The sequence below is a fragment of the Bombina bombina genome, chromosome 4 (assembly GCF_027579735.1).
Source record: "Bombina bombina isolate aBomBom1 chromosome 4, aBomBom1.pri, whole genome shotgun sequence".
Taxonomy (NCBI): Eukaryota; Metazoa; Chordata; class Amphibia; order Anura; family Bombinatoridae; genus Bombina; species Bombina bombina.
The window spans coordinates 746,424,559-746,449,734 of NC_069502.1; the positions used below are offsets into that span (position 1 = coordinate 746,424,559).

Here is a 25,176-nt window from a genome sequence, read left to right on the forward strand (position 1 = left end):
CATTTACTGTACCCACACATATTATATACCGTTTTTCTCGCCATTAACCCCTTAATGACCGGACCATTTTTCAATTTTCTTACCCTTAATGACAATGGCTATTTTTAAATTTCTGCAGTGTTTGTGTTTAGCTGTAATTTTCCTCTTACTCATTTACTGTACCCACACATATTATATACCGTTTTTCTCGCCATTAAATGGACTTTCTAAATATACCATTATTTCCATCATATCTTATAATTTACTGTAAAAAAAAAATACAAAATATGAGGAAAAAATGGAAAAAACACACTTTTTCTAACTTTGACCCCCAAAATCTGTTACACATCTACAACCACCAAAAAACACCCATGCTAAATAGTTTCTAAATTTTGTCCTGAGTTTAGAAATACCCAATGTTTACATGTTCTTTTTTTTTTTTTTGCAAGTTATAGGGCCATAAATACAAGTAGCACTTTGCTATTTCCAAACCACTTTTTTTTTTAAATTAGCGCTAGTTACATTGGGACACTGATATCTTTCAGGAATCCCTGAATATCCCTTGACATGTCTATATTTTTATTTAGAAGACATCCCAAAGTATTGATCTAGGCCCATTTTGGTATATTTCATGCCACCATTTCACCGCCAAATACAATCAAATAAAAAAAAAACTGTTACATTTTTCACAATTTTAGGTTTCTCACTGAAATTATTTACAAACAGCTTGTGTAATTATGGCACAAATGGTTGTAAATGTTTCTCTGGGATCCCCTTTGTTCAGAAATAGCAGACATATATGGCTTTGGCGTTGCTTTTTGGTAATAATAAGGCCGTTAAATGCTGCTGCGCACCACACTTGTAATATGCCCAGCAGTTAAGGGGTTAATTAGGTAGCTTGTAGGGTTAATTTTTAGCTTTAGTGTAGAGATCAGCCTCCCACCTGACACATCCCACCCCCTGATCCCCCCCTGACCTCCCTCAAACAGCTCTCTTCCCTCCCCCACCTCACAATTGTCACCGCCATCTTAAGTACTGGCAGAAAGTCTGCCAGTACTGAAATAAAAATCATTTTTTATTTTTTTTTATTTATTTTTTCATAATGTCTGCAGTCTGCATCCCCCCTTACCCCACAACCTCCCTGATCCCCCCATACATCTTTCTAACCCTCCCCCTCTACCTATTTGCCGCCATCTTGGGTACTGGCAGCTGTCTGCCAGTACCCAATTTACCCCCAAAAATAGTTTTTTTTTTTACTTTTTAGATGAAAAATATGTTTTCTGTAGTGTAGCTGGGCCCCCCTTAATAATCTACATCCCTCCCCCTCCCAGATCCCTTACTACTCAAAGAAGATCCCCAGGACCCCAGGCATCTGCATTAATTATATATTTTTTTCTATTTCTTCCGGTCATATTTTGCGCGCACCAGCCCCCACTCCCCCCCCCCGCCGCAACCGCCGATATTGCAGGAACTACTCAAGACTAATACCGATCGGGAGCATATACTTAACGGTCCTCCCAGAAGCTGCTCCCACCCACCAACGAATGTGAGATCACTATAGTCCGATGCAGGGAGGGGCACAGAGTGGCCCTTTCTGCATCGGTGGGTAAAATAAGGGATTGCAGTGATGCCTCAATATTGAGGCATCACTACAATCCCTTGTAAGCAAATGGAAGCGATCATGATCGCTTCCAGCGCTTCTAACAACAGAGGACGTACCAGGTACGTCAATTGTCATTAAGGGAATGTTTTTCCATGACGTACCTGGTAAGTCCTCTGTCATTAAGGGGTTAAATGGACTTTCTAGGATACTATTATTTTCATCATATCTTATAAATTACCATTAAAAAAAAATGATAAAATATGATGAAAGAATGGAAAAAAACACACCTTTTCTAACTTTGACCGCCAAAATCTGTTACACATCTACAACCACCAAAAAACATCCATGCTAAATAGTTTCTAAATTTTGTCCTGAGTTTAGAAATACCCAATATTTACATGCTCTTTGCTTTTTTGTAAGTTATAGGGCAATAAGTACAAATAGCACTTTGCTATTTCCAAACCATTTTTTTTTTCTCCAAAATTAGCGATAGTTACATTGGAACACTGATATCTGTCTGGAATCCCTGAATATCCATTGACATGTATATATTTTTTTTTTAGTAGACATCCCAAAGTATTGTTCTAGGCCCATTTTGGTATATTTCATGCCACCATTTCACCGCCAAATGCGATCAAATAAAAAAAATCGGTCACTTTTTCACAAATATTAGGTTTCTCACTGAAATTATTTACAAACAACTTGTGCAATTATGGCACAAATGGTTGTAAATGCTTCTCTGGAATCCCCTTTGTTCAGAAATAGCATAACATATATGGCTTTGGCGTTGCTTTTTGGTAATTAGAAGGTCGCTAAATGCCGCTGCACACCACATTTTTATTAAGCCCAGCAGTGAAGGGGTTAATTAGGTAGCTTGTAGGGAGCTTGTAAGGTTAATTTTAGCTTAGGGTAGTGTAGTAGGCAACCCAAAGTATTGATCTAGGCCAATTTTGATATATTTCATGCCACCATTTCACTGCCAAATGCAATCAAATAAAAAAAATTGTTCACTTTTTCACTAACTTTGGGTTTCTCACTGAAATTATTTACAAACAGCTTGTGCAATTATGGCACAAATGGTTGTAAATGCTTCTCTAGGATCCGTTCAGATATAGCAGACTTATATGGCTTTCGCATTGCTTTTTGGTAATTAGAAGGCCGCTAAATGCTGCTGCGCACCAAACTTGTATTATGCCCAGCAGTGACAGGGTTAATTAGGTAGCTTGTAGGGAGCTTGAAGGGTTAATTTTAGCTTTAGTGTAGAAATCAGCCTCCAACCTGACACATCCCATCCCCTGATCCCTCCCAAACAGCTCTCTTCCCTCCCCCACCCCACAATTGTCCCCGCCATCTTAAAGGGACATTAAACACTTTGAGATGGTAACATAAAATGATAAATTGTATATATAAAACAACTCTGCAATATACTTTCATTATTTATCTTGTCCTCTTTGCCTGTAACTCCATTCTGAAATTGTGAGCTTTTCAGTTCCTGTTAAAAATGGAAGTGCAGAACACTGTTAAATCCAGCACAACCATTGGCTGCACACTCTAGTGACCTATGTATAACTGTCCCTAATTGGCCACAGCAGAGAAGGTAACACAAGTTATAACATGGCAGCTCCCAGTGTTTTATAGACACTAAAATTTTATACTTATTTTGTCACTTTTTAAACAACTAATGAAACTTTAAAAAATACATCTACATGTTAGTCATGGACTAATCTTTTCTTTGAATGCATCATTCTATCTAGCATGTATTTAGTGTTTATTGTCCCTTTAAGTACTGGCAGAAAGTACTGGCAGTACTAAAATAAAAGTTTTATTTTGTTTTTTTTAATTATTAAAAAAAAAAAAAAAATCATATTCTGCTGTGTAGGATCCCCCCTTAGCCCCCAACCTGCCTGATCCCCCCCAAAGAGCTCTTAGTCTCTAACCCTCCCCCCCACTAACTATTAGACACCGTTTTGGGTACTGGCAGCTATCTGCCAGTACCCACTTTGCAAAATAACTTTATTTTATTTTTTTAAACCTAACTTTTTCTGTAGTGTAGCTGCCCCCCTCCATACCCTACATCCTCCCCCTCCCAGATCACCCCTCCACTGCACCCACCACCCTCTCCCAGCAAAAAAAACTCCACAGCAACTGCCTTAGATTGCGGGTGCGGAAGGAAGTTCCCCAGTGATGGGCCACACACCCACTTCCCTGCAATGGCTCCCACCCACCAATGATCGGCACCATCACTGGCCGATGCAGAGAGGGCCACAGAGTGGCTCTCTCTGCATCAGTGTGCCTAAAAAGGTATTGCAGTGATGCCTCAATATCGAGGCATCACTGCAACACCTTGAAAGCGGCTGGAAGCGATTAGGATCGCTTCCAGCCGCTTGAAACCCTTAACGACGTACAGGGTACGTCGCTGGTCTTTAAAGACCAGCTTGTGTTAAATGTACCCTGTACAACATGCGTCGTTAAGGGGGGGATAAAATAACTTATAGGGGCTGAATTATTAAGCACCGTATGGTGCCTAATATATCTGTTTCCGTGCGAGCCTTTAGGCTCGCCGGAAACAGCAGTTAAGAAGCAACAGTCTTAAGACCGCTACTCCTTAACTGGTCTGCTGCCTCTGAGCGGCGGACAGCATGATAAGTTTGATTGACACCCCCTGCTAGTGGCTGTGTTACAGTACCAACAGTGTACCAAGGGTTAATACCAGGGAACAACGTCCTGCATAGGGAATCAGCAATTCACAAACCAGCCAGTTTTCAGGTTTAAACAGAATGACTACTTTATTTGAAGGCAGCACACAGATTTATACACCCTGGCTTCAAGTTACAAAGGGCATTGGTTTAACAGTAAAGCAAACATATGAACAATGCATCAAACCTCTAACAATTGTCTATTCACAGGTAAAACAGATTAACATATTAAGTACTCAGACAATCTGATGTTGGGCAGTCTAGTTAACATAATCACACAAGGACACAATCAGTTTACCCAGACAGACTCCCGAGACACAATCAGATCTTAAACATACATAGAATACATCTTATTACTGAATATAGGAACAGTTCTTATTAGCTATAAAGTCTTTTATGCCCACTTGGCTTATAGAGTCACAATTGCTCCCACAAGGGGCACTCACACCCTGTACCCATCCTGTATTTATGGATACAGGGTGACATAGACATAAGACAGAGTTATGAAAGTACATGGGGTGTCCAGCATATAAAATTCCATATTTCCATGCAGTCTCTGGGTATCCTTAAGCCCATGTACCTCCAGCCCAAAGAATGTTCCATAACAGGCCCTCCAATGTACAGTGGCGAGATTGGTTTTGTCACATCTCTCCCCTTTTCCAAACAGACTAACAGGGTATCTGACCTCCTGCCGGTCAGTGCCCTGGTTAGTCCAGCAACCCACCCATAAAACACAATTAGTAGTACAGCCCACCCACAATAAATGGTTACTACACCTGAGTACAGGGAAAACTTGTCCATGTCCAGGTGCCTCACCACAGCTGTGTGGGGGACTGGTACGCTGAATTGGTGGGTTGCGAGGTGGGCAGAGACCAGCTGTACTCTGCCCGGGTGCCAGCACTACCATGGAAGTAGCCTGGTGGGAGCCTGGTTGCTGGAGGGGAAGACCGACTGTCTCCCCTTCGGATACATAGCTGTGCTGCTGGAGGGGGAGACCAATCGTCTCCCCTTTGGCTAAACAGCCGTGTTGCTGGGGGACAGGACCATCAAACTCCTCTCCCTCTGGTTTGTCATGCTCGGCTGTCCAGGGTATATACTGTGCCATATACCACCAGAGCGCCTGGTAGGCATGTCAGTTTGCTGGGACAATCCATCTGTATTCCCGTTATGAGAGAGAATTCCTGTCCATACAAACAAGGGTTCAAATTCCTCAGTGCCCAGACCAGGGCCAAACAGTCCTTCAAAATCCCATCAGCTTCTTTACGAGTTTTCTGTACCTGCTCTTTATAGGTATCCACAATCCCTTCATACTGACATAGGGTGACCTTGAGTAGCTGCACCTCACTATGAGCCAGCGTCAGCTTCTCCTCCAGTGTCACTAAGTTTGTCTTTAATGTTTCATGTTCCACTCTCAAGCTGGTGTTTTCTGCAGTCTGTCGGTGCAGCTTGTCTAGCAGAGATTCCTGTTCTAAACGTGCTTTTTCCTCTGCGCTCCTCTTCTCCTTCATCAGCGCATTGTAACGGGACTTCCACGTATCAATAGCGGATAGAGATTTACTGAGCTCAGCGTCCTGGGGCTTAGCAGCAGGTGGGTCAGTCTCTGCTGCACGGATCTGGGCACGGGTAGTCACAGAGTTAACATCAGCGGGACCCATAGGAGCGTAGGCAGAAACAAGGGGGGCCAAGTCATTTCCAAGAAGAACATCAGCGGGTAAGTCCTTCTTGACCCCCACATTCACAGGTCTAGCGCCCACTCCCCAATCCAAATGTACCCTGGCAACAGGTAGGCTGAACACATCGCCCCCTGCTACCCTCACAGCCACAGTGTCTCCAGTGTACTGTTTCTCAGACACCAAGTTCTTTTGAAGCAAGGTCATGGTAGCACCAGTATCCCGTAGACCACTGACCTTCTTCCCATTCACTTTAACCAGTTGCCGGTTATTCCGGTGGGCAGCTTGCACAAGGTCTGCCTCATGTAGGATGCTCCAGCATTCTTGCGCCTCTACGTAGCGGGCCGCAGGCTGAGGATTACGTGGGATTCCGCCGGCGGGTCTTCTCCAGGACTGCGCTTGGTTCGCTGCGTTTAGGGGAGACTCTGGTCTTTTGTGCCCTAGTTGCTTACATCTAAAGCACCGAATAGGTTGTGAGTAGCACCGCAGGGCTCTCTGAGGGTAGTTCGTGGCCGGAGGCCGTGTGGTATAGTGGTGCGCCGGGGTTTGGTAACTGGCAGCTGCTGGGGTGACTGGGGGTTTGTACTCCACTCTAGCAGGGGGCTTAGTGGTAGCAGTGTCCAGTTTGCGGGCATCCGTATACTCATCTGCCAAGCGAGCCGCTTCCTGCAGGGTGGAGGGTTTACGGTCCCGAATCCACTCTCGAACTCCTGCGGGTAACTTGTCGAAGCAATGTTCCAACAGGAATAGCTGCAGCACCTCTTCCCCAGATATGGCTTGGCACCCCGCTATCCAGTGAGCTGCTGTGCGGTGCACCTTACATGCCCACTCAAGGTAGGAATCTCCAGCTAATTTAACAGTGTCTCTGAACCGTCTCCGGTATGCCTCCGGTGTAACCGCATACCTGGAGAGCAGAGCCTCTTTTACAGTATTATAATCCCTGACTTCCTCATCTGGAATGGCCCGAAAAGCCTCTCTGGCCCGGCCGGATAATTTTCCAGATAATATCGTGACCCAGTCCTCTGCGGGTACCTTGTGTAGTGCACATTGCCTCTCAAAATCCGCAAGGTACCCATCAATCTCTCCTTCTGTTTCCAGGAAGTTTTTAAAAGCTGCAAAATTTACTTTTCTCTTTTCCATCTTAGTCAGTATTGTAATAATCCCCCTCTTCCTGAGGTTACTGGCTTGTGTAGTTGCTCTTCTGGGCGATAAGGTTCATTCCGTCGCTGCCACCAATGTTACAGTACCAACAGTGTACCAAGGGTTAATACCAGGGAACAACGTCCTGCATAGGGAATCAGCAATTCACAAACCAGCCAGTTTTCAGGTTTAAACAGAATGACTACTTTATTTGAAGGCAGCACACAGATTTATACACCCTGGCTTCAAGTTACAAAGGGCATTGGTTTAACAGTAAAGCAAACATATGAACAATGCATCAAACCTCTAACAATTGTCTATTCACAGGTAAAACAGATTAACATATTAAGTACTCAGACAATCTGATGTTGGGCAGTCTAGTTAACATAATCACACAAGGACACAATCAGTTTACCCAGACAGACTCCCGAGACACAATCAGATCTTAAACATACATAGAATACATCTTATTACTGAATATAGGAACAGTTCTTATTAGCTATAAAGTCTTTTATGCCCACTTGGCTTATAGAGTCACAATTGCTCCCACAAGGGGCACTCACACCCTGTACCCATCCTGTATTTATGGATACAGGGTGACATAGACATAAGACAGAGTTATGAAAGTACATGGGGTGTCCAGCATATAAAATTCCATATTTCCATGCAGTCTCTGGGTATCCTTAAGCCCATGTACCTCCAGCCCAAAGAATGTTCCATAACAGGCCCTCCAATGTACAGTGGCGAGATTGGTTTTGTCACAGGCTGTTTGGCCACGAATCTGCAGGGGGCAGCATTGCACAAGCAGTTTACCAGAACTGCTTGTGCAATGCTAAATGCCGACAGCGTATGCTGTCTGCATTCAGCGATGTCTGTCGGACATGATCCGCTGAGCAGATCATGTCAGACAGACATATGATAAATCGGCCTCTTAGTGTACATTTTGTTAATATTGTGGGATATAATCATACATTTTGAGCATAATAATAAATTGCATGGATATAAATAATATAAATAATTAATAATTTAAACTGTAAACCACATAACCCCCCCCCACACACACACACACACATACATAAAAATGCAGAATGAGTCATATTTTATGTAGGTCTATGTGTCTGTGTGTATATGCATGTGTACGTTATTTATTAAATACAATTTAATGTGAAATCATGCATTTAAAATTGTTGCCATACAACAAATTTATATCAAACATTAATGAGATATAAAACCCAAAAATTTATTTCATGATCCAGGTAGAGCATGCCATTTTAAACAACTTTCTAATTTACCTTGGTATCTTTTCAACAAAAATCTGATTTAAATTTAAAAAAAAATCCAATTTAAATAAAAAATATGATTTCCACCTTGTCTTGTTTAAATCAAATACTACATCATCTGTATTATGCTCACAGTGCAGCTTTTTCATTTGGGAATTATTTATGGGTCCTATAAATTAAAGTAAAATAAAATAAGAAAACAAACCCATATGTTGTTTAGTTATTTTGTTAATAGTATTGCAGGACACAAGGCCATAGGGGTATATATTCTGTTTTTATCATTACATACTTGAGAGATTTATGGAAGACAGGCTGTTGAGGATCTTTTCAGGGGTAAGCTAAATTGGATTCTAAGAAACATTATTCATTGCTACGTCTGACAATGGTTTATACCTATCTACATGTTTAAGTCTTCAAAACATAATTGTTTAGTAAGCTTCATGTGGTCTCCATTTTTATAGAGTGGGTTATAACTTATATAGAGTTTCTTTGCAGTACATTTTATGATATCAGTTATGTATAAACATTGTAAGAATGGCAGTTTGGCATGCTGCTTTGAGTACATAATAATTTATCATTTCAATCAAACAGAATGACCATTGTTCAGCCAGAGCAAACAATGGCAGTTTATTTTCCTTAAAGGGAGACACTTCAATATGGCCACTGGCTGCACTTTCATAAATGGCCAAGACTACATTTGCATGTCTTATATGTAAACGTATAAAATAACTGCAAACAAATGGAAGGTACAATTTAGTGTATAACTTGGATTAACTCAATTAAATCCAAAATCCAAAATATAAGGTGTTCATAAAGTCCTCAACACCAAAACAATAGTATCGATGTACCAGTTGATGTCTCAGAGACGCTCAGGTTACTCATCTCCCATAATGCAATTGTTATAGGAAAAAAAAGTCTTTGGTGTTTGAAAATAAATTATTATTCGGTGAATTTTGAAGATATCTTGTTGAATTCCAGCATGGAAACTGAGCCAACTGAGGGGCCCAAAGACCTCTGCTTGCACATAAACATCACTCTTTTGGTGTTGAAGATTTTTGGTATTGAAGAGTACCACATATTTAGAATTTGGGGTTTACTTGTGCTTAAATGAACATGAAACCCAATTTTTTTTTTCAGGATTTAGGTAGAACATACAATTTTTTCTGACCTTCCAATTTACATCTATTATCAAATTTGTTTAAGTCTATTGGTATAATTTGTTGAAGGAGCAGCATTGCACTAATGTTTTCTAACTAAACACATGGGTGAGCCAATGACAATCGATATATATATATATATATATATATATACTGTATATATATATATATATATATATATATATATGCAGCCACCAATCAGCAGCTAGAACCTAGGTTCTTTGCTGCTCCTGAGCTTACCTAGATAAACTGTTCAGCAAAGGATAACAAGAGAAGGAAGCAAATTAATTAAAAAAATAAATTGGAAAGTTGTTTAAAATTGTATGCTCTGTATAAATCATGAATGTCTAATTATGACTTTACTGTCCCTTTAAAGTACATGTCTTGACTTAAGAACTCAAAGAACCTTTCAGTTAAAATACATGGTTTTAGTTCCCATGATATTATTATTATTATAAACAGTGCCTATGATATAATATTATTAGTGTTTAATTGTAATGCACCATTATATTCTACAGCTCTATACACAGAAACAATAGCAAAAACTTGACTCTCGTAACACTATGGGGCTGATTTATCAAGTGTCTGGCGGACATGTTTCGCTGTAGCGGATCATGTCCACCAGACATCGATAAATGCCGACAGCATACGCTGTCGGAATTTATAATTGCACAAGCAGTTCTGGTGAACTGCTTGTGCAATGCCACCCCTTGCAAATTTGTGGCCAATCGGTAGTTAGCAGGGGGTGTCAATCAACCCGATTCGGGTTGGATTACTTACGAAATATTACATATCTTATCTGGTCCACATGTTGACAAAAAAGGCAAAGTGAATCCAAATTTACGTTGGTATGCAGATCTATCTCACTTTATGTAGACAGGGAACATTGGAAGATCCACCTAGTATTTACACACACAGCATAATTCAAAAGCAAGAGGGTGGACAAAGGATTAAAACATGGAATCAGGCCATCCAAAATTAAAATTCAGGCATTTGATAGCAGTAACATGCTTACCGAGGAGACATCCTCAGCTCTGCCACAGACATGTGCTTTGCTAGTTGTATTGTCAAACAGCTATTTAAAATCCAGGATTGTGTCTTCCACACAACTCCACATCTAAATATGGGAGAAATGTTCACCAGCAAGAATACCCTTTGTTGCTATAGGGTGGCTGATAATGGTCAGAGAGAGGATGATGCAGAGGTACCAAAGGGGTTAATGTAGGGAAAAGCAATTTATGACGGAGACTGATCATCAGCTTAGAGTCTGAGAGAGAAGCTCTGTAGGGGCTTAACCACTTCATTGCTTGACCTCTGGGTCTGGCACTGTTTAAGGGAGGAGGAATGAATAGCAAATGTATGGCAGATGGTAAATTCCAGGTTCCCCTCATTGCACTGAAGTGCAGTGACATTCAACAGCTAAATTGTTTATCTCCTGAAGAGAGAGGAGCGCTGCTATTGGTGAGGCTCTCACTAGGCACTGCCTGCATACTGTGTCCTATTCCCAGTGTACACAATTCCACATAGACCCACCAAAAAAGAGAGTGGGTTTCCCTCATTACTAGCTAGCTCTGATGAAATTACTCATATTGTGTATTAATGCAGCTCCATATGGTCACATGTTTTTATTTGAACTTTTATTGAAATAAAATAAAATGCCCATAACTTTTTACTTTCAATGTCTAATACTAGTGCTACCCGACGCAAGCAAAAAGTTTACTTCTAGCACAGTTAGCGCAAGAGCGTAAGCGCTAAATAGAGTTCCATTTGTAATCTGGCCCAATATGTTGTGAAATTGTATTTGATTCTTTTGCCTAAATATGTCTTAAATGCTTTTTCTTCACAATTTGTGCCTCTAATTTATGCATTACACGTAACTTGTTCTGTTTAAACAGTTTTAAGTGCCTATTTCCTGCACATTGTTAAATGACATTTTGCTCTCGTAATGTTTTGCTGTGTTGATATAATCTATCATGAGTGGGAGACCAGTTTGTTTTTTTATTTTTATCAAGAGAAACTCATAATGAGAAACATCTGATGGTTGATTTGCACATAACGTCTTATTTGTTATCATATTTCATGATTTCTTCATAAAAGCTTTTGACGTTTTTTTTTAAATGCAGAATGTAACATACAATAAATTTGTCTCTTTCTAAAATAGGTGATGTTAACACCATCATTGAAAAAACTGAAATCCTCCATCTCGCGCCCATAACAACAGAATATGTTGGCCAGAAAGCAGAAAAAAAGGTGGATTTCTGCGACAGGTCATGTGACGAGTTGGGTACAATGTTTACTGAGTTGACCGGCTTACGCATTGTTGTAAACAACCTGCTTGATAATCTTCAAAAAGTGGTATGTCATTTTCTAGCAATATATTTTTTTACTGTTACGTACTAAGATTACATACAACACTTAAAATAGAGGAAGATGTATTGTCGGTGCTCATAAAATCTCCTCATGTAATGGGCAAGATACAATATTAGTGTGTGATGAAATGTATTTATATCACAGTACAAATAATAACATTCTGCATATATATTACTCATGTTTAAACAGTATGATAATCTCCATATTATTCACAATTTCTCTTTGTAAGTGTTATAGGCAACTCATTTAAACAAGGGAAAACCAATAAGGCACAAAGGATTAAAGGAATAGTCTAGTCAAAATTAAACTTTTATGATTCACATAGAGCATGCAATTTTAAGCAACTTTCTAATTTACTCCTATTATCAATTTAAATTAGTTCTCTTGCTATCTTTATTTGAAAAAGCAAGAACATTTTTTGGTTCAGCACCTGGGTAGCACTTTCTGATTGGTGTCTAAATGTATCCACCAATCAGCAAGTGCTACCCAGGTGCTAAAACAAAAATGGGCCGGCTCCTAAGCTTACATTCAAATAAAGATACCAAGAGAATGAAGAAAATTGATAATAGGAGTAAGTTAGAAAGTTGCTTAAAATTGCATGCTCTATCTGAATCATGAAAGTTTAAGTTTGACTAGACTATACCTTTAAGAAAAAAAAGTTGGGGAAAAAAGGGTGAGTGCTAATGGAACTGACCACAAATCTGATTATCACAAATGGAAACTTATAGCTATGTGAATCCTCATCTTCTATAACATTTTTATGACATCCTTTTTTTTTTTTAAAAAAAAAAAAAATTTTTATTTTGAATCTCTCCTTGTCCTTAGCATATAAATAAGGGGCTGCCTAGAAAATGCAGGCCAGTTGGGATCTTTAAAGAGATATTATTCAGGTGGGTAGAACTACAGCAGCAGGTTACTTGTCACCATGCTATAGTTTTCCTCCTGTACCTGCAGCTGTCTTCAGAGTCTTTCTCTTATTTTAACTCCTTACAATTATCAGTTAGTGAAGCTCTGCATCTTCACACTGGGCACAGCCATCTTGGAGCTTATATTTGTTATGTAACTTTTAAACTCTGCACAAAAACGTCAAAAATATAATGCGTCCGCTTTTTATTTTGTGAGTTAAACTAAGTGCAAGGTACTGCTGTCAAAAAGCAGATCTGTGAATGTGCACAGCTTCTGTCACATGATACAACAATTACCTGAGCTACAATATTAGGACACCCAGTATAAAATGGAGCTTCACCAACAGGATTCTGTAATGAGTTTAAATAAGGCTAACACCTTTAAAGGGACAGTCAACACCAGAATTGTTGTTGTTTAAAAATTAAGATAATCCCTTTATTACCCATTCCCCAGTTTTGCATATCCAACACAGTTATAATAATACACGTTTTACCTCTGTAATTTTCTTGTATCTAAGCCTCTGCTGACTGCCCCCTTATGTCAGTTCTTTTGACAGACATGCAGTTTAGCCAATCAGTGCTCACTCCTAGGTCACTTTACGTGCATGAGCTCAATGTTATCTATATGAAACATGTGAACTAATGCCCTCTAGTGGTCAAAATGTATTCAGATTAGAGGCAGTCTTCAAGGTCTAAGAAATTAGCATATGACCCTCCTAGGTTTAGCTTTCAACTAAGAATACCAAGAGAACAAAGCAAAATTGGTGATAAAAGTAAATTGGGAAGTTGTTTAAAATTTAAATAAAAGTTTTTTTTTGGACTTGACTGTCCCTTTAAAGAAAGCTGTAGGGAAAACAATACCATGGTTAGTAGTAACACTATTACTGTAGATGTACCATGCAGTTTAAGGTCCCTTTAATTGTAACTGACACTAAAATATATTCATCGCATTACCTGAAATAATATAACTATAACATAATTTTTTATTTAAGTCTGAGGAGAACCAAGTGTTATGGGAGCTGATTGGGCCAAATAGAACCTTAAAGAATCAATCTATGTGCTGGCAAGATGGTCGGGTCTTTGCAGATAATGAAGATTGGATTGTTGACAGCTGCACAAAATGTACCTGCCAGGTAAGGCTAATATGGTTTTAATAAAATATATATATATATATACAGTATGTGTGTACTTGAAATCTATTATTGTTCTCCTAAATGTGTTTCTGTAGTGAATGTTCAAACTTGCAACAAGCTACAATTAAAAATATGCTTTATTGCCATTTGCCAACCAAAAACTAGGTGCAGTGTACGCTGTTTAACATTATGTCATACTTCCCAACATTTCCCGTAGACTATCTGGAATGAGAAGCTGGTTGGTGGAGTTGCAGCAGATTGGGGTCACATTGAGGCAAGGTTTTATGGGGATTTGGTGCATCTGGCGGGGGAGTTGGCTGAGCGGGGAGGGTAGAGGGCAGATCACTGTCAAGGTTCAAAGGTCCTTGATGAATCAAGGTCCTAGGGAGCAGCAGGAGACACCATAGGGCAGACCTAAGAAACCATAGCAACACTGTAATATGCATGATAGTTGGTAGTTCTGCATGGGATTGCAGCATTAAAGTGATGATAAACTCTCCCCTTTACAAAATCAGATGTGCAATGTAAGTGATATTTTAGATGGAGTTTAATTAATCAGCTGTAATTAAGATGCACTATAACATGCTTTTTAATGTAGATATGAAATTCAAATGTCCTGCTCGTTCGTCCACTTCAAATTCAGTTTTTCTGTGAACTAAAGGTTTGAATTGTTCTCCAATCAGTGCTCTAGCTACAACAAAAGGGCCATATGGGGAGAGCGCTGATTGGAGAACAATTCAAACTTTTAGGTCACAGAAAAATATACTTTTGCAGTGGGTGGGGTATTTGAATTTCATATCTATTTAAAAAGTAAGTTATTATGCATCTTCATTACAGCTGATGAATTAAATTCCATCTACAATGCCCCTAACATTCCGGATCATGCATCTCTTAAAGGGGCATTAAATACTAAATAAATACTAAATAAAGGGGCCTGGGTTTCACTGCAGGTATCTGAAGCTGAGTTGCTGCACATATGCAAACACATATCAGCACTGGAGTGTAGTGAAAACTAGATTTCAACATGGTGGCACCAATGACTAGAGAGAGAAGAATAACCTCAGTAAAATTTTTAAAATGTATTTAGTATTTAATGTCACTTTAAATCCATGTTTCTATGTCCAAATGGGATGTTTGTGTGCATAGGTGCATTTATGGAATAGAGGGAATCTAAAGGTTTACAGACCTCTCTTTTTAAATAGTAAATCCCTCTCTTGATAGTGAGACATTTCATGTGTTATCCTTTTGTCTAACTTAAACAATTATCTTTACTGAACTCGTAGAATGGATGTGCAATGTGTCCTCCAAATTACAGTTCATTTGTGTGCAAGATGAGATAGATAAACTATGTATTTACCTATGTTTTGATTACCTTTTTTTCAGTAATAAATTGTTTGCGCTTAGTGATTGATTTTTAAGCGTCAATGGAAAAAAACTTTCAAAACGCCCACAATTTTCCTGTTAAATACATCGCCAGTGGCTTAAGCAAATGGTCTGAATCTGATTAGTCCAAATGTTGCTCAACCAAATAAATCTTGAATAAGTTTAAGCAATTGTTTTGCTATTGTCATAAAGGTCAATATAAGTCAACATTCCTGGATGATCCAATTTTGGGCTATAGCCATTTTATCATTTTTTTTTGCACTTTCAACCTTATGCATGCTTCTGTTATAACTTGTTTTTTTTCACCACTTATGACACTTCAACTGCTTTCAGCTTACAACTGTTCTATTGTTTTAATATATTTCTGTTACGGTAGAAATTTCCAGTAATATCAGGAGGATCATAGGAGATTAGCTATATCAAAAACATATGAAAAGCAGCTGTTAAAGTGAAAATGTAGTTATTTCTTTAGTAAGTTCAACAGTGATTGGCTAAGATATTGATCTGAGGATAGAACATATATTTGCAAATTGATTGAACCTGATGTGTTGTATTGGGGAGCGGAACAAATTTGTTTATGGGGAAATCCACTACTCATGCAGTACAGATAACACATTTTTGAATCACATCACTGAAAAATATATATATTTTTAGTTTCATTTTAGTGATAAAAAATATTATGCAATGAATAATGCAGCTATATTTTGTGAAATAAGTACTGTATATATTTTTTCTTTTAACTGATTTCCCTGTTTCCCAGAAAGAAAGAAAAAACCCACCCAAACATATGTATAGGATTTCAGCCATGAATTCTTGTTTGCAGATGAGCAGTTAAAGGGACAGCAAACGTAAAAAAAAAACTACGTACAGAATTATGTAACATTAACTTAGCAATACCTTCAACAAATAAAGAATTTTGTTAGATTTAAGCCCGGAAAGCTATAATTACCTAGCATTCTTCGTCAGCCTCTCCTGGTCCTATCTTTTTTTAAAAGTGCGGCATAATACACAAAGTGAGAAGCGAACTCTCAGGAACGAACAACCAGCTCATTGAACTAAATGTACCATGCTCCCGCGCTGGTTAAAGCAGCCGACAGCTTTAGCCAGTGCAGGACAGCGCTATTAGTCGCAATGCGATAGGACGTGCTTTTTAAAAGAGAAAAAGAGAAAAGGCTGGCAAAGAAAGCAAGGTAAGTATAGCTTTGCGGGCTTCAATCTCCCAAAATTCTTTCTTTTTTGCAGGTATCGCTAAGTTAATGTCACTTTAATAGTGCAAATAGTGCAGAATTATGTAACTTATTTACTGTCTCTTTAAAGAGATTCTGTTAAGGTGGATTAGCACTGTTTCAGTCTAGTTAATAAAAAATGTCTGTAAACAGACACATTTTCAATCTAATCACCATTTAATAGCCAAATATAAATAAATGTTTTATCTATGCATGATAATATTCACATGTAAAGTTGCCTAGTATGCCCACTGCTATTCCAAAGAGTGCTTTTCCAATCAAGATTGTTAAAGGGCCATGATACCCAAATGTTGAAACACTTGAAAGTGACTAGAAAATATCACTTGAACATCTCTATGTAAAAAAGAAAGATATTTTACCTCAAATATTCCTCAGTAGCCACATCCCATTGTAAAGGACTTCTAAGCAGCAAATCAGTATGTCTGTCATGGGACAGCTAAGGGAGTGAAATTATGTGCACACTCATCTTATTTCCCTATTCAGTTTAAGGAAGTTTACTATGAAATCTCATGAGATCACAGTAAAAGAGTTCATGACCTCAGCACTGCTAATGCTGATTGGCTGCTGTTCATTTCTTCATTTTTTTTTTACCTGCAGCTGAGCAATAGCTGAAGTATAACTTTTTACAAAGCACTTACTCTGTTGAGCTGAGGAAGTTGTGAGGTAAAATATCTTCTTTTTTTACATAGAGATGCTCAGGTGATATTTTCCTGTCAGCTTTTTACAGTTATACTGCATCCGTTTCAAATGATTTAGCATATGAGTATTATGTCCCTTTAACCCCTTAACGACCAAGGACGTACGCCATACGTCCTCAAAAAAAAATACAGTTAATGACCGAGGACGTATGGCGTACGTCCTTGATCTGGAAAGCAGCTGGAAGCGATCCTGATCGCTTCCAGCCACTTTCCAGTTATTGCAGTGATGCCTCGATATCAAGGCATCCTGCAATAACCCCCCTTGGCCACTCAATGGCTCTCTCTGCACCGGACATCGATGGCCGGTATAGTTGGTGGGTGGGAGCTTGCGTGGGAGGCGTGTGGGCGGCCATCGATGGGCCATATGACGTCGAGGGGGGCAGGATCGTGGGCGGGATCTCCGGGGACGCGCACAGACACGTGCACGTGCACGCGGGGGCGGACGCGTGCACAGGGTGGATGCGGGTGGGAACGGCTACACTACAGAAAAAAATGGAAAATAAAAGTTGAGTAAAATTTAAAATATTACAAAATCGAAGTGATCTGGGAGGTGGAGGGGGGTTGTTCTTTGGGGGGAAGCTACACTACAGAAAAAAAAAAAAAATAGAAAAACTTTTTTGCAGAAACTGGGTACAGGCAGACAGCTGCCAGTACCCAAGATGGCTCCCAGTAAGGTAGAGGGGGAGGGTTAGAGAGCTGTTTGGGGGGGATCAGGGAGGTTGGGGGCTAAGGGGGGAATCCTACTCATCAGCATATGTAAATATGCTAAAAATATATATATTTTTTTAAAAATACCTTTTATTTTAGTACTGGCAGACTTTCTGCCAGTACTTAAGATGGCGGGGACAATTGTGGGGTGGGGGGAGGGAAGAGCACTGTTTGGGAGGGATCAGGGGGTCTGATGTGTCAGGTGGGAGGCTGATCTCTACACTAAAGCTAAAATTAACCCTGCAAGCTCCCTACAAGCTACCTAATTAACCCCTTCACTGCTAGACATAATACACGTGTGATTCGCAGAGGCATTTCGTGGCATTCTAATAACCAAAAAGCAACACCAAAGCCATATATGTCTGCTATTTCTGAACAAAGGGGATCCTAGAGAAGCATTTACAACCATTTGTGCCATAATTGCACAAGCTGTTTGTAAATAATTTCAGTGAGAAACCTAAAATTGTGAAAAAGTGAACGATTGTTTTTATTTGATCGCATTCGGCGGTGAAATGATGGCATGACATATACCAAGATGGGCCTATATCAATTATTTGGGATGTCTACTACACTAAACTAAAGCTAAAATTAACCCTAGAAGCTCCCTACATGCTCCCTAATTAACCCCTCCACTGCTGGGCATAATACACGTGTGGTGCACATGGCATTTAGCGGCCTTCTAATTACCAAAAAGCAATGCCAAAGCCATATATGTCTGCTATTTATGAACAATGGGGATCCTAGAGAAGCTTTTACAACCATTTGTGCCATAATTGCACAAGCTGTTTGTAAATAATTTCAGTGAGAAATCTAAAATTGTGAAAAAGTGAACGATTGTTTTTATTTGATCGCATTTTGCGGTGAAATGATGGCATGACATATACCAAGATGGGCCTAGATCAATTCTTGGAGTTGTCTACTACACTAAACTAAAGCTAAAATTAACCCTAGAAGCTCCCTACATGCTCCCTAATTAACCCCTCCACTGCTGGGCATAATATACCATGAAATATACCAAAATGGGCCTAGATCAATACTTTGGGATGTCTTCTAAAAAAATATATATACATGTCAAGGGATATTCAGGGATTTCTGAAAGATATCAGTGTCCCAATGTAACTAGCGCTAATTTTGAAAAAAAGTGGTTTGGAAATAGCAAAGTGCTACTTGTATTTATGGCCCTATAACTTGCTAAAAAAGCAAAGAAGATGTAAACATTGGGTATTTCTAAACTCAGGACAAAATTTTGAAACTATTTCGCATGGGTGTTTTTTGGTGGTTGTAGATGTGTAACAGATTTTGGGGGTCAAAGTTAGAAAAAGTGTGTTTTTTTCAATTTTTTCCTCATATTTTATAAAAAATTTTTATAGTAAATTATAAGATATGAGGAAAATAATGATATCTTGAGAAAGTTCATTTAATGGCGAGAAAACCAGTATATAATATGTGTGGGTACAGTAAATGAGTAAGAGGAAAATTACAGCTAAACACAAACACCGCAAAAATGTAAAAATAGCCCTGGTCCCAAACTGACAGAAAAGGGAAAAGTGCTGTGGTCATTAAGGGGTTAATGCAAAATTGATAATCCACCTTAAGAGAAGAAATGACTATAAAGAAAATATGAGGAAAGAGGGAGCACTATTTCCCAAAAATGTAGATAATGGTATAAAATACTTCTTATGTATTTTACAGCAAAAGGCAGGACAATATATAATGTATATTACAATAATTTTAGGCTTTACATAATGAAACATTGTATGTTAAATTTTGAGTTTAAATAGTGAACAAAATCAATCTGCATAAGTACATGGTAAACTGGAAAAAAAATAATTAGTATGCCCATTTCAGTTCTTTAAAGGAACATGAAACCCAAACTTTTTCTTTTATGATTCAGATAGAGAATACAATTTTGAAAAGGTTTCCAATTTACTTCTATTATCTAATTTGCTTCCTTCTTATGTTATTCTTATGTTATTCTTTGTTAAAGAGATATCCAGATAGGCAGTGTCCACATGTCTGCAGCATTAGGAAAGGAAATAGCGCTGCTATTTTGCAAATGCAAAATTGCTGCCATATAGTGGTGCAGACATGTGCACACTCCTAAACTTACCTTCCTGATTTTCAACAAAGGATGACAAGAAAACAAAGAAAAATTGATAATAGAAGTAAATTCGAAAGTTGTTTAAAATTGTATGTTCTATCTGAATCATGAACGAAAAATCTGGGCTTCATATCCCTTTAATATTAAATACAGAATATAAAAAAAAATCATAATATTGCAGTCCTATTTATTTGTTTAGTTATTTATTTTGTTTGTGCTTTTTTTGGGGTGGGGAAAGAAAGTGTTAGTGTTGTCAATGTGATAAATCTCCAAAAATAGTGAAATGTAACTGCTGTGGGCGTGATTCTACGACAGTGGAAGAAGATAATAAACTGCACATATGTTTGTATGGTAAAGACTGCTATCAATCATTTGTTTGATAGATTTGTGAGAATAGTCTGTGAGAAACTTACAAAGCGATGTGAAATTTAATCCATTTTTTTCCCCTAGCTTCCTCTTGCCATTTGTTTTAAATATTGTTTTCATTAACTTAATTCAATAATAAATTGGATATATTATTAACTTTGTCAGAACAAAATAAGAAACAGGAAACAGATTTTTTAATTAGTCAAATAGCAAACAGATTTTTTTTTTGTCTGTTATGTTTTGTTTTACCCTGTTTTTGTTTTCTGTATACTACAATACATAATTTTCTACAGGAGCTGGCAGAATGGTATTAGAAAACGCATAGGTGATTTTGCAGTAAAGTTTGCATAAAAACATTTTAATTTACTATGAAACAAAGTTTTGTGAATAGCATTGTTACTACTCATGAATGGCAATTAATTTTAGACTTGTGCGCGGCGAAAAAAATTGTTTTGGTTCGTTTCGGATTGATTCGGATGTTTTCGAATTTCGTTTTCGGATCGATTCGAATTCAGATACATTCGAATGCATTAGTTTCAGATTCATTTGGATTCTAATAAATTCGGATGTATTCGGTTCAGATTCGATTTGTAAATTCGGAAGGTCGGTATGTGTTAGGTGGGATGTGCTGTGTATTAGACTAGTATTATGTACTGTAATATCAGGTGTAACCCATAGCAGTGTGATATAACCTAATATACAGTACAATACTAGTGTAATTGTGATTAGTCCATGGCCATCCGAATGTTACGAATAAATCCAAACTAATTCGGATTTATTCGTTAGATTTGGTGCTACGGTAATTCGGAAATTCGAATCGATCCGAATCTCCGAATTTGACAAATTCATCCGAATTTAAATTCGGAACGAAACAAAACGCACATGTCTAGCAATTATAACTTTGAATATTACTATAACAAAGAGAACAATGGAACCTGCTATGTAAGTATGCGTCATAGATGATGTATGTTGAATTATTTTATCTTATTTTACAGAATTCAAAAACTGTATGTCATCAAATTACTTGCCCTGCAGTGCATTGTGCTAACCCATCTTTCATTGAGGGAGAATGTTGTCCAGTCTGCTTCCGTAAGTTATATTTTACTTACAATGAAATACTATTTTGAACATAGTTATTCTTATTGTTATTTGTATTCTTCTTATTATTTATAAAGAAGTGTTATACAGGAGGTACAAAAAAACAACAACAAAAACAGCAGTAGCCAATTTTAGCAGTAGGTGGCCACAGTTTGGCTAACAAATTTATTGTAATGTAATAAGTTATATTTAAATTGAAATGCAACATGAATGAAGCATTCAAAGAAAAGATTGGTCTGAAAATAACATGTAGATGTTTTTTTAACACTTCATTAGCTGTTTAAATATTGACAAATTAAGTGTAAAGTTTTAACGACCAATTTATCAAGCCAACAGTAGTTATGAAGCAGTGTTCTAAAGACCACTGCTCTATAACTTGTTGGCCTGTTCTGAGACAGCGGACAGAAATCAACCCGATCAAATACGATCGAGTTGATTGACACCCCCTGCTAGCGGCCAATCTGGCCGCAAATCTGCAGGGGGCGGCATTGCACCAGCGTATGCTGTCGGCATTTATTGATGTGCGGCAGACATGATACGCTACATCGTATCATGTCCCCTCGCACATTAATAAATAGGCCCCCATGTGTCTATTTAGCTCTTTTGCCCCTTTTACAGAGGAAGAAGTTTCTGCCCTTATACTATCCTCTCACTTCACTACCTGTCCCCTCGACCCCATCCCCTCACAGCTACTCCCCTCCCTCTCTTCTACCCTTACCCCTATACTCACACACATCTTAAATCTCTCCCTCAGCACTGGTATAGTTCCCACATCTCTTAAACATGCACTAGTCAAACCTATCCTCAAAAAGCCTTCTCTCGATCCAACCACCCCATCCAACTACCGCCCTATTTCCCTACTACCTCTTGCCTCAAAGCTTCTTGAAAAGCTAGTATATGCACGCCTATACCATTTCCTTACATTAAACTCCCTCCTTGATCCACTGCAATCTGGATTTCGCCCCCTACACTCTACAGAAACAGCAATTGTTAAGGTTACCAATTACCTACTTACAGCAAAATCCAAAGGACACTTCTCTCTAATTATCCTCCTTGATCTGCCTGCAGCCTTTGATACTATCGACCATCCTCTTTTGCTCCAAACCCCTATTCCTTCAGCATCTGTGACACAGCTCTCTCGTAGTTCTCTTCCTATCTGTCTAACCGTACCTTTAGTGTAGCCTTCTATGGGGCATCCTCTGGTCTGTTACCTCTTTCTTTTGCAAGGCTCTATCCTCGGTACCTCCTCTTCTCAATCTACACATCCTCATCAGGTTCCTTAATAAATACCCACGGGTTTCATTATCATTTGTATGCCGATGACACCCAAATCTACCTCTCTGCACCAGAACTATCTCCCTCCTTGCTAACCCATGTCACTAACTGTCTCTCTCATATCTCATCTTGGATGTCCTCTGACTACCTCAAGCTAAATCTCTCCAAAACTGAGCCCCTTATTTCCCCTCCTTCTTCCAAAATCTCCACCCCCATTTCTCTATAACTGTTGATAACTCCATCATTACCCCAACCACACATGCCCAATGTCTTGGGGTCACACTTGATTTAGATCTATATTTCACCCCTCACATTTAGTTCTTGACTAAAGCCTGCCACTTCCACCTTAAAACATCTCTAAAATTAGACATTTCCTTACACAAGACACAACTAAGATTTTAATCCACTCTCTCATCCTTTTCCGCCTCGACTACTGCAACTCCATCCTCTCTGGTCTCACTAGCTGCCACGTAGCTCTTTACAATCCATAATGAATGCCTCTGCTAGGCTCATCTTCCTTACACATCACTCTTCATCTGCTGCACCTTTCTGCCAATCTCTTCACTTGCTTCCTCTTGCCTCCAGGATTAAACTCAAAATTCTCACTCTGGCACACAAAGCCCTCAATTGCACTGCTCCCCCATACATCTCAAACCTTGTCTCCAGATATTCTCCCTCCCGTCCCCTTCGCTCTGCTCATGATCTCCTACTCTCCTCCTCTCTTGTTACCTCTTCACATTCCCATTTACAAGATTTTTCCAGACTGGCTCCCATCTTATGGAACTCTCTGCCTCGCTCCACAAGACTCTACCCTAGTTTTAAAACTTCCAAGCGCTCCCTGAAGACTCTACTATGTACCCATTGTACTACTATGTACCCATTTAACCCCTGTAAATGTTATTTTGTATACCACCTATGTTCATAGCACTGCTGAATCTGTTATAATAATAAATAAAACAATGGTAGCTGCCATGTTGTTACTTAGGTTACCTTCTGTGTTATGGCCAATTATGTACAGTCACTAGAATGTGCAACCAATGGTTGTGTGGAATAAAACAGTGTTCTGTACTTCCATTTCTAACAGCAACTGAAAAGCTCACAATTTCAGAGTGAAATTACTAGATATGTGCAATTCGTTTCGGATTGATTCTGAAATTCGGAAAATTCTGCAAATTCGGAGATTTGTATCGAACCGAATTTCCAAATTAAAATACTGCCGAATTTACCGAATAAATCCGAATTAGTTCGGATTTATTCTGTAAATTCGGATGGCCATGGATTACACTAGTATTGTACAGTATATTAGGTTATATCACTCTGCTATGGGTTACACCTAATATACAGTACATAATACTAGTCTAATACACAGCACACATACCGAAATTCCGAATTACCGAACCGAATCCAGCCAAATTTTTTCGAATCCGAATGAATCCGAAACAAATTCATTCAAAGTTTTCCGAATTCTATTCGATCTGAAACGAAATTCGAAAAACTCTGAATCGATCCGAACCGAAACAAATTTTTCGATCATGCACATATCTAGGAATTACAGGAAAAGGGGACAAAATAATAATTAAAGTATATTGCAGAGTTTATATATATATATATATATATATATATATAAGACCACTGCTCCTTAACTCGTCCCCCAACTCTGAGGCGGCAGACAGCAATCATCCCAATCTGATCGGGATGATTGAAACCCCCTGCTAGCAGCTCATTGGCCACAATGCTTGTGCAATGATAAATGGTGACAGCGTATACTGTCGGCATTTATCGATGTGTGGCGGACAGCATATCATGTCCGCCTGCACAATGATAAATCGGCCCCAAAATATTTAATGTCCCTTTAAGCATGACAAATTCCAATATTGATTTGTTCTTATTTATTTGTCCCAATGAAGTAATGAAATGATTTAAACAATAGTCACAAAGGGATGGGTTTATAAATTACAGTACAATATATAGCAAGAGTATTAATATGTGAGCAAATTTGTTGTCTTTCTAGCGATGGACAGTGAAGCCGGTTGGTCTCCATGGTCAGAGTGGACAGAGTGTTCTCTAACATGCGGTTCTGGAACACAGCAACGGGGGCGGTCATGTGATGTCACCAGCAGTACATGTGAAGGATCATCAATTCAGACCAGGTCATGCAACCTTGGCAAATGTGATCACCGCAGTAAGTATCAATTTTGAAACTAGTAAAGTAAAGGGCTATATTTTTTAGTTTTGTTTATCATTATTACTATATTAGTGAATTTAGTTGCATGGGTTCACTGCAATTTATTTTTATTGTGATTTAACAGTAATAGAAATAGATAATATGATTTTTTTAAATACTTTTTTATAATGTTTTTTGTGAAC

At 38.6% G+C, this 25,176-nt stretch overlaps 1 protein-coding gene across 1 annotated transcript in view; it reads left to right on the top strand.

Annotated features, from left to right (window-relative positions):
- THBS2 (thrombospondin 2) overlaps positions 1–25,176 on the top strand; it is a 130,133-nt gene that overhangs the window by 57,022 nt on the left and 47,935 nt on the right. Inside the window, exons 5-8 of the mRNA XM_053711002.1 lie at positions 11,687–11,880; positions 13,793–13,933; positions 21,432–21,525; positions 24,821–24,991. Coding sequence (XP_053566977.1) covers positions 11,687–11,880; positions 13,793–13,933; positions 21,432–21,525; positions 24,821–24,991 — 600 coding nt within the window. The remainder of the gene's footprint in view (positions 1–11,686; positions 11,881–13,792; positions 13,934–21,431; positions 21,526–24,820; positions 24,992–25,176) is intronic.